Below are 9,611 nucleotides of genomic sequence, written 5' to 3' on the forward strand. Positions count from 1 at the left end.
TGCTGCAGGGGAGCCACTGAGCAGGTGTCACGGGGCACAGGTGGGGAGAGAGTTCCGAGGAGGAACCAGTGCGTATGCTCCCGCCAGGAAGTGGCGCGGAGAGCAAAAGACTCACTGCATAGGCGCAGTCATGTTGGCTGCGGCCCTATTTTGCAGCCGTGCTGTTGCCTGGTGTTTTTGGGCTCTGTGGGAGTGTCCGTGTAGATTACGGATCCTACGTGGGCTGGCCCTATAGAGTGCATGGGCTTTTACAGCGCTTAGGTCAAAAGTCACTCTATTCAGTCATATCCAGACTTATTTAAGCACATACCAAGGGACAAAATAAAAATGAGGGAATAAGGCAAGATCTTTCCACGCATTCCCCCCCAGCCCGTGGTTCTGCCATTTTTGGCCTGTCCTGGCTACGTAGCTGGGGACTCCATTGATTCTTGCAAGATCCGCATGGAAAGGGGCCTCACTGCTGCCCAAGGATGCCACAGTAATCCCACAAGGCAGCTGGGAATCAGGGAATACTATTTTGGGGTGGAGCAGGGGAGCTCCACGTGATACTCGGCTCAATGCAGCAGGGGGGAGGGAACCAACAGGAAGGTCAAGAGGCTGTGTCACTTCCTGGCAGGGTATAGGTGGGTATAGCCCTGAGAAGGAGTGCATAAAATAACCTTGAGCACTGAGGGGAGTACATAAAGTGACCCTCACCCCTAAGAGGCGGGGCATACGGTGACCCTGACTCCTGAGGAACCCGGGGTCAGAGCTGAGACATGCTTGGGTGGCTCCCTCTTTTGGGGGCTGGGGTCAAAAGGTCGCCTTTCCACACTAAGGGGCTAGTGATCCCTCTGCCCTCCTTCTTAGGGGCAGAGGTCAAGGATGTGCCCCTGGGGTGAAAGGGCAGGACCCCTCCCCCCAAGATTGGGAAGGAGGTGGGGTGCGAGTGGGAGCAGCGTACTAGGAAATACAGGTGTTTACAGGCCTCTGGGCCTTCTGCGCCCACCCGGGCGCTGTTCCCGCGTGCGCCTGCGCATTGGGACCCCGGGCGCTGTTTTTCCCCCTGCACACACGCAATGTTAACCGGGTTGTTCTCCCTTTGCTTATGCGCACTGAAACATGACACAATTCTCCCTCGTGCGCATGCGTACCGTTTCCACGCTCCTAAAAACTACAACGCCCGGCATGCTTTGCGGCGCCTACAAGTTACCGCCTACTATTCTCTTAGGGAAGCGTGAGCGTCTGTGTGGCGAGACAATGATCAGCGAATAAGCAAGTTTTTAACCCCCCTCACGCAAATCAATGAAGCCCACGGGGTCGCGGCGCCCGTGAGGTGTCCATCTCAGTGCCTGACCCTCCTTGAGAAGCCCCGGAGGGAGCAGACTTGACACCAGCCCCGCGCCTAAAAGATTTCTAATTTCTAAGGCCCCTTCCTCCCAGTTCCCCTAAACAGGCATTCGAACAGGCCAGCCGCCCAAAAAAGACCCCGGGACCCCTCAGAGAAGCGCGGGGTTCCATTGGATGGCGCGGCCCTCCCCCCGCACGCTCATTGGTCTGCCCCGCGGGGAGGGCGGGAACGGCGTCGTCTTCTCTCCTCATTGGCTGCGCTGCCACGTGGGGGAGAACGCTGCCGGGCGCTGGCATTGGTCACTCCTGAGCCTGGGGGGCGGGGCACCCGGGGGCCCCGCCCCTCGCATATATAAGCCGCAGCCGGAGGGGAGGCTTCCATCTCGCGGCGGAGGGAGGCGCGGGACGTGCTTCGCAGGCCTGCGAAGACGGGGGGCGGGCTGCCGCGCATGCGCAGTCGAGACGCAGGGCAGGGGTGTGGGGGAGAGCGGCCGAGGCTGGGCGCGCATGCGCAGTCCGTGAAGGGGGCTGTAGGGGGGCCCTAAGGGCCCCGCCGGGGTCGCGAGCGGGCGCGATGCAGGAGGTGCTCGACATGGCGGCGGAGCAGCAGACCTTCCTGGTCCCGGCTCCGCCGCCGTCCCTCGAGGGCAGCGCCGCGGCGGCGGGTGGGGGGGGCGGCCCTCGGGCCCAGCTGCACGAGGAGGCCGCGCGGGGTGGGGGCGGTCCCCTCGTGCAGCTGCACCAGGAGGCTGCCCCGGAGGAGCTCCGCCAGGGGGCCGCAGGGGGAGGGGACGGGCCCCTTGTGCAGCTGCACCAGGAGGCCTGTTCCGCGGAGCTGCACGAGGAGGCCACAAGGGTTGGGGGTAGGGAAGGGGGTGGCCCTGTCTTGCAGCTGCCCCAGGAGGCCCGGGGGGTAGGTGGGAGTGTGCGGCAGGAGGCAGTCCTGTGCCGACCACGGCGCCCAGGGGCCGCCCCACCGGGGCCAAGGCGAGCTGGGAGTGGCCCCGTAACCCGGCTGCAGCCAGGGGCCACTTCAGAGGAGGAGCTCCAGCGGCCCCGCAACGGCCTTCAGCTGCCACCACGGGGAGGAGGGGGGAGTGGCAAACGGCGCAACAGCTGCAATGCCGGCTTCAAGCACCCAGCCTCCAAGCGGCGCCGGCGCATGACCTCGGAGTGTGACCCAGTGCTGCCCTCTGAGTTCCTCCTGGGGGGCAACATCTTTGACCCCCTGAACCTCAACAGCCTCCTGGATGAGGAGGTCAACCGGGCCCTCAATGCTGAGACCCCCAAGTCATCGCCACTGCCAGCCCGGGGCCGTGACCCTGTGGAGATCCTCATCCCCCGTGACATCACAGACCCCCTCAGCCTCAACGCTGACGGCGACGCTGGGCCACTCCTGGCCTCGCCTGCCAAGGCTGGGCGCCGGCGGCACCGGCACCGAGCGGCACAGCGGGCTGGCCACGAGGCAAAAGGGGCCACACCGCAGCCCTACGAACTCAACACGGCGATTAATTCGCGGGATGACGTGCCTCAGCTCCCGTCTGCTGGCACTGGGGAGGCGATCGCATGCCCCGCACCGCCCTCGGTTGCTGCTTCCTCCTCTTCCTCCCGCCACCATCGCAAGCGCCGCCGGACTTGCAGCAAGTCAGAGGGGGCCAAAGTGGGGGGCAAAGGCAGCCCCGAGCGAGGCCGCGGGGCTGGCAAGGGGCGGCGCCAGCAGCAGCGGCGGTTCCAGTATGGTAACTACTGCAAGTACTACGGCTACCGCAACCCGGGCTGTGAGGACACCCGCCTGCGGGTGCTGAAGGAGGAATGGTTCCGGGGCAAGGAGGTGCTGGATGTGGGCTGCAACGTGGGACACCTGACCCTCAGCATTGCCCGGCACCTTGGCCCAGCCCGGATCGTAGGCCTGGATATCGATGGTGCACTGGTGCACTCGGCCCGCCAGAACATCCGCCACTACCTGTCGGAGGAGATGGAGCGGCCAGGCCGGGAGGCCAGGGCTGGGGAGGGTGGCCCCCTGGCGAAGCCCCCCGGCTTCCCCCTGTCACTCATGGCCAGCCGTGGACCCATCGCTGCCCCCCGCGTGCCTGAGACTGGTGCTGATGCCACCACCTTCCCCAACAACGTCATCTTTGTGCGGGTAAGGGGGTGGGGCCTGAGGAAAGGGGTAGGGCATAACTAAGGGGTGGGGGTGGGGGTCGGGGTCAGGCTAGGGGGTAGGGAATAAGGGGCAGATCTAGGGCTAAGGGGTGAGGGATAAGGAAATAAGGGATCTAAGGGGTGGGGCATGAAGAGGTGGGTGTGAGGGGTGGGGCTAGTGAGGGGGTGGAGCACAGATTGGATTGGCAGAAAGCTTGTCTGTGCGGGGGGCAGGTCTATGGCAGGAGGTTGGGAACACCCCTCCCATGTCATGGAGTGAGACTTAAGAGGCCCTGTCTTCTTCACAGGCCTGCCCCTCCCCCCACATGGGCACCTCACAGATGAGGACACCCCTACAGGGGACTTGGGATGGGGCTGCCCAGATTTCTTTGTCTTTGGGGAGAAGAGACTTGGGTTGGGGCTGTTGGGAGCTGGCTTTAGCAATTCCTGCCCGCCCACACCCAAGCTTGAGCCAGAACCCAGGTGTCTGGGCCCCAGGGAAGCCTGGGGAGACCTTGCTTTCCTCCTCCTTCTCACCAAGGCACTGATGGTGGAAGGAGCTGCCGGACACCTGGATGCCTGGGTCCCCCACCAGGGAAGTGGATCCTGGTCCATGTGGGAGGGGGTTCAGCTCTAGGCCTGGATGTCTAGGTTTTCTGAGAGGGGGGGTTGAAGGTGGGACTCCTTGGTGGCAAAGGTGAGAAGACCCATGCACCTGGTTTCTCTTGGGTGGGGAGGGGATAACCTGGTTCTCTTTGATGGTGGGAGGGGGGAGCTTGGATGCCTGGGTTCTCTGGTAGGCAAGTGCATGCTGAGATGGGGGTATTGCTTGGGGACAGGGGTGGGGGGAGCCCAGATGTCTGCGTCCCCCTGACAGCACTCTTTCCCCCCCACAGGGCAACTATGTGCTGGGCCGGGATGAGCTGGTGGCAGCGCAGCGCCCTGAGTATGACGTGGTGCTGTGCCTCAGCCTCACCAAGTGGGTGCACCTCAACTGGGGTGATGAGGGCCTCAAGCGCCTCTTCAAGCGCACCTTCCGCCACCTGCGGCCCGGTGGTGTCCTGGTCCTTGAGCCCCAGCCTTGGTCCTCATATGGCAAGCGCAAGGGCCTCACGGTACGGAGGGGCGGCATACTGGGATAGGGGTGGGGCCTAGGAAGAGCGGGGTTCAAGTTCAGCCTTTGACTCTGCCCCCTCTTTTGCCCCCCTCCCCAGGAGACAACGTACAGAAACTACTACCGGATCCGGCTGAAGCCAGAGCAGTTCCCGGCCTTCCTCACCTCGCCTGAGGTTGGCTTCGCCTCCTACGAGCTCGTAGCCACGCCCCACAACACCTCCAAGGGTGAGCCTGGCTGCCTGGGCTTGTTCCCAGTCCTGGTGGGGGCAAGGGGATGAACTTGGAGCAGGGCACAGGGCTGGGGCCTGGTTTGGGGCCTTGAGGGGCGGGGTTCAACAGCCTGGACACCTGGCTTTACCTTGCCTTCCTAACCCAGTCTCTTCTTCCCCCACAGGGTTCCAGCGACCTGTTTATCTCTTCCACAAGGCAGCTGCCCAGTGAACTGTGGTGCCAGAGGGGCCTTGAGCGTGCCCATGTGTCTCCATCCCCTTGGAACAGACCTTACTCGGCTGTGGCGGAGGGTCTGGCTTCCCTGCCCCCCACTGCCGAAGAGGAGCTGGAGGGATCCACCTGGTGCCAAGGCCTCAGTGACTCGTACTCCTCCCACCCCCCTAGGAGCCCCCCTAGCTTGGGGGAGGGGGAGTGGGGGCTTGTGCTCAGTGGGAGGGGTTTGTGCCCCCCCCATTTTTTTAACCCTTAAATCTCCCCTGCTTTGGGCAGCTGTTGGGAGGGAGCCTACCCATTTTTTTTGGTTTATTTTCTCTGCCCCCACCCCCCACTCTGGGGGCTGCCCCCTTGCTGGACTTGGACTCAGCTGGGACAAATAGATGCTCCTGCCCTGCGCAGGGCAGGCTGGGATTGTGTGGGGAGGGGGGTCTGTGTCCCCACACCCAGACGAAGACTGGCGGGATGTGGGTGACCTTGAGAACGGCTGATTGTTCTATATAAAGCTCTATATGAACGACCCTGGCTGTACCCACTGCTGGGAAGAAACGAAGCTGAGGGGAAGCAAGGGGGCTTGCTTGTGAGGTCACTACCAAGCCTGGTCGGGAGGGGGTGTTGGGGATGGGCCTTATCCCCTGCATTGGGAGCAAGAGGGCATGTGTGCAGTAGGGAGAGGGAGGTTTAGGCTGTACTACTGTTTAGCACCCACCCTTGCCCTGAACACTATGGTACAACCCAGCCCCCTAGCTGTGTATAGACCCCACACACACACACTTGTGGTAGTTTTTCCCTAGGTGATGCAGTAGGGCCCAGCTTCCTCCTCTTCCCCCCCCTCCCCAGCTGGGTTCTGTGGTACAGCCCAACTTAGCCCTCCCTTTGCCTTGGGTGCTATGGTACAGTCCAATATTCCCTCCACTTGCCTCTTGTGATTTATAGTACAGCTCACCTTATCCCTCTCTTCCCTTTTTAGGTGCTATAGTACACTCTAGTCCCCTTTGACTGGGTTCTATGGTATAGTCCAACTTCCACCCCCTTTTGCTATGGTAGAGCCCACATTACCCCTCCCTTTACCTGAGGTGCACCATCTCAGCTTCCATCCCCCCCCCCTTTTCTATGCTACAGCCCATCTTCCCCTCCCTTTGCCTTTAAAGCACTATAACCCCTAACCTCCTGTGCAGTGGTACAGCCCAGCTCCCCTCCTTTGCCTTCAATGCTCTGCTCTGGTATCATGCCCCCCCCAGTGGTGGGGCCCATTACCTAGGAGATGCCCTACCCCCCGGCAGGCAATGGCTACTACTTACACAATGAACCCTGGGAAATGGAGGCTGGACTGCTCAGCCCGATGGGAAAGAGGGTGGTAGGGCTGAGAGATCAGTGCATGCTAGGAAAAGAATAACAATAGGATGTCCCTGCAAGGCATACCAGGATAGGGCCCCTTCTCCCTGCAGCTGCAAAGGATCATGGGAGCTATGCCCTACAGCAAAGCTCCATTCCCAACATTTACCCCTCTCATACCCCACCTCCACCAGCTAGGATAGCTAACAGGAGACAGCAATTTATTGAGGGGGGAGCTGCAGTGATGACAGATCCCTTGTATACCCACAATCCAGCCAGTCCTGGAAAAGAGGTGGAGCTTGAGTCCCTGGCTCTGCCCCACACCTAGAGGTCCCACTGTTGGAACTTGCGGTACATGAGGAAGACAGCACTGGGGGGCCGGATGTGGGGCCAGGGCAGCGGAAGGGGCCATAACCCCTCAGGACCCAGGTCAGGGGTCTCGGTGAGCAGCTCCTGGGATTCGAAGAACATCCGTGGGTCAGGGCCCTCAGGGGCTGGGTCCTGCTGGGAGAAGGAGGGGGGCGGGAGGCAGACACAGGACACCTAAGCTGGTGTTCCTAGGTGTCCCAGGGTTCCACAGGGGGTATCACCCCTGCCCCCACCCGCCCCCAATCAAGGGTCACTCACCCTGGGTGGCTCAGGGTGGGAGTGCACAAGTGCCAGCTTCTCCTGGAGGGCCCAGTTTAGCACCTCGTCTGCTGGCACCTCCAGGCTCACCAGGCCCTGGTAGACCTGCTGCTGCCGTGGGATGTTCATGGCTGGGGGGGAAGGGAAGGGGAGTGAGGCACACTGGTGGGGGGTGGGGCTGTGGTTCAGGAGTAAGGGGAATGGACAGGACTGGGTGGGGCAGGGACTGTGGCTCAGGAAGGGCATGGGGGGCGCTGGATTCTGTAGGTTCTGAGGAGCACCAGCAGGGCTAGAGGGTCCAGGGGGTTTTGGGTTGATAGGGGCAGGGGGTGATGTGGGTCAGGAGTGAGGGACACTAGAGAGGGCAGGGAGCTGTGGGTCGGGAGTGAAGAGCACTGGGGGCTGGCAGGAGGCTGTGGGTCAGGACTGAAGGGCACCGGGGGAGCTGGTAGCCTCACCTGCACCTGTCCGCCCCTCCAGGGCACAGCGGGTGGAGAAGGACCGAGCCAGCAGCACATGTGCTGCGCGCTGGGGGTTGAACAGCTCCTGTTTGGCTGCTTGTGCTTCCTGAACTAGAGCCAGGCTGGTGTTAAGTTCTGGAGCTGCCAGTGCACCAGGGGCAGGGCACACTCCCATGCTGCCCTGAGGCAGTGGCAGTGGGGGAGGGGATCCGGGGGGCTCAGGCTGTGGCTCCCCTGCCCAGTCGGGCCCCAGGCCTGGCTTGGAGCCGAGCTGGAACCGCACCTAGGAAGCAGCAAGGGGTGAGCTTGGGGTCCCCTGCTATCCCACAGTGCTCTGGGGCAGGCAGGGAAAGCCCGTGCTTTAGCCAGACCCCTTTGCTCTCAGAATCCCCTGGGGCAGCTACACGCCTGTCCCCAACCCAGCATGCTCTGGGGCAACAGGAGACCAGGCAGTGCTGTGCGTTCTGCTTCAGGGCCTGGGCCTGGAGCTACCTGCCCAGGTGTCACCTGCTAGACCCCTGCCAGAATCTCCTGCGGCAGCAAGACCCCCTGCATCCCAGAATCCCTTGGGCTTTCGACAGGCTCCCAAGCCCAGGATCCTGTGGCAAGACCCCCACCATCCCTGTGGCAGCCAGCTTCTCCATCCCAGAGTCCCCTGTGGACCCCAGCATCCCAAATTCTCTGTGACAACCAGGGCTTTTCTATCCCAGAGTCCCCTGGGACAGCCATGTCCCCAGTCCCAGAATCTCCTGCGAATTCCCCCAGAATCCTCTGAGTGAACCATGTCTTACTGAATCCCAGAATCTCTGCCAACCCCCCCATCCCAGAATCCACTGGGACAGCCAACCCCGCGCCAGTACCTGCCTGCGGGGGGCGCGCGGCCCCGCCCTCCCCGGGGGCGCGCGCAGGATTCCGCCGGGGGGCGGCGGGGCAGTGGGGTAGATGTCGAGCGCCACAAGGCTGCCCGGCAGGGGGCGGGGCTCCGGGCAGGCGGGCGCCGGGGGGCGGGGCGCGGGGACGCTGTCGTCGGCGGCGGGCGCTCGCGTCATGGTTAGGGGGATCAACTCTCGCGCCCCCAACGCCACCGGGAGCCGTTGGCGGAGGGGGCGGGGTTAGAGCGCGGCGTTCCGCGGCCTGAACGCATGCGCTGTGTGGAGGGTGAAGCGGGCGGCCGTGAGGCACTAGCCCACGCACATGCAGCTGGGTCACCTGGGCAACTGGCCGCGAACCCGGAGCAAACCACTGCTGCGGGGGGGGCGAACCATTTTGACTTCGGGGCTGTATCACTTCGGGCCATGGGTGGGTGGGAGGTTATGGATTGTACCACTAGGGACATGACAAAGAGAGCTCGGTTGTGCCATCATGGCCACTGCAAAAGGGGGCGGGATGTACCACTATATGAGGGGGAGTACGTTGTGGACTGTACTACTGTGGACAGGGCAAATGTGGGCGGGGTTGCGGAATGTACCACTGTGGCCACAGCAAGGGGGAAGCAATTGGACGTGGATTGTACCATTGTGGTGAAGGCAAAAGGGAGTGCGCGAGACTTGGATGTGGATTATACCATTGTTACTATTGCCAAAGGGGAAGGAGCGAGGGCGTGGATTATACCCTTGTGGCCCTGTGAAAGGGTGGGAAGAAATAGGGTATGGATTATACTATTATAACCATTGCAAATGGGGAGGGAGAACTGGGGAGTGGACTGTACCATTATGACTATTGCAAAAGACCTAGACTGGATTGTACCACTGTAAGCCCTAAATGGGAACCTGGGCTGTACCATTATAGGACATGGAGGAAGCTGCAGAGCCAATTGAGTGGCCAGACCAAGAACCCAGCCAGGCTTGGGGTAGGCACGGTCCAGGACCCCTTCTCCAAGGGAGCTGCAAGATCAGGCCTTTTTTTCTTTTCCTTTTTTTTCTTTTAAAATGTTTACAAAACCCATCTTACCCCCCATCCCTGCAGGTCTATAGCCTCTGTGAAGTCCCAATCCAGAGGCCAGGGGTGCCCAGAGGCCCCAAGGTAAGGGCCAAACCCAACCCAGCAGGCCCCACTCCCCTCTCTAAGTGCAGACAAAAAGACAAAACCCAGGCATCAGGCTTTCAGCCCCACCCCAACACACACATAAAATGATCCACTGTCCATGCAAAATTCTGA

At 61.8% G+C, this 9,611-nt stretch overlaps 2 protein-coding genes across 3 annotated transcripts; one reads left to right on the forward strand and one right to left on the reverse strand.

Moving 5' to 3' along the window:
• Positions 1-1,729: 1,729 nt before the first annotated feature.
• Positions 1,730-5,325, forward strand: MEPCE (methylphosphate capping enzyme). Its single transcript, XM_090055639.1, has 4 exons — positions 1,730-3,472; positions 4,368-4,586; positions 4,686-4,812; positions 4,982-5,325. Exons 1-4 carry the CDS (start codon positions 1,904-1,906, stop codon positions 5,026-5,028), a joined length of 1,962 nt encoding a protein of 653 aa, XP_089911765.1. The 5' UTR covers positions 1,730-1,903; the 3' UTR covers positions 5,029-5,325.
• Positions 5,326-6,570: 1,245 nt separating this feature from the next.
• PPP1R35 (protein phosphatase 1 regulatory subunit 35) lies at positions 6,571-8,625 on the reverse strand. Of its 2 annotated transcripts, none has more exons than XM_090055812.1 (4): positions 8,315-8,625; positions 7,452-7,737; positions 6,994-7,124; positions 6,571-6,870 (listed from the first exon to the last, which is right to left on the reverse strand). In XM_090055812.1, the coding sequence occupies exons 1-4, from the start codon at positions 8,501-8,503 to the stop codon at positions 6,691-6,693; spliced, it is 786 nt and encodes a 261-aa protein (XP_089911938.1). In that variant the 5' UTR covers positions 8,504-8,625; the 3' UTR covers positions 6,571-6,690. The 2 variants fall into 2 exon arrangements, with proteins under 2 accessions (XP_089911938.1, XP_089911939.1); XM_090055813.1 differs by having other exon boundaries at positions 6,571-6,867; positions 8,315-8,618.
• Positions 8,626-9,611: the final 986 nt, after the last annotated feature.

Source organism: Crocodylus siamensis, chromosome 6, assembly GCF_052110815.1.
Source record: "Crocodylus siamensis isolate JL-2025a chromosome 6, ASM5211081v1, whole genome shotgun sequence".
In the NCBI taxonomy this organism is placed as follows: domain Eukaryota; kingdom Metazoa; phylum Chordata; order Crocodylia; family Crocodylidae; genus Crocodylus; species Crocodylus siamensis.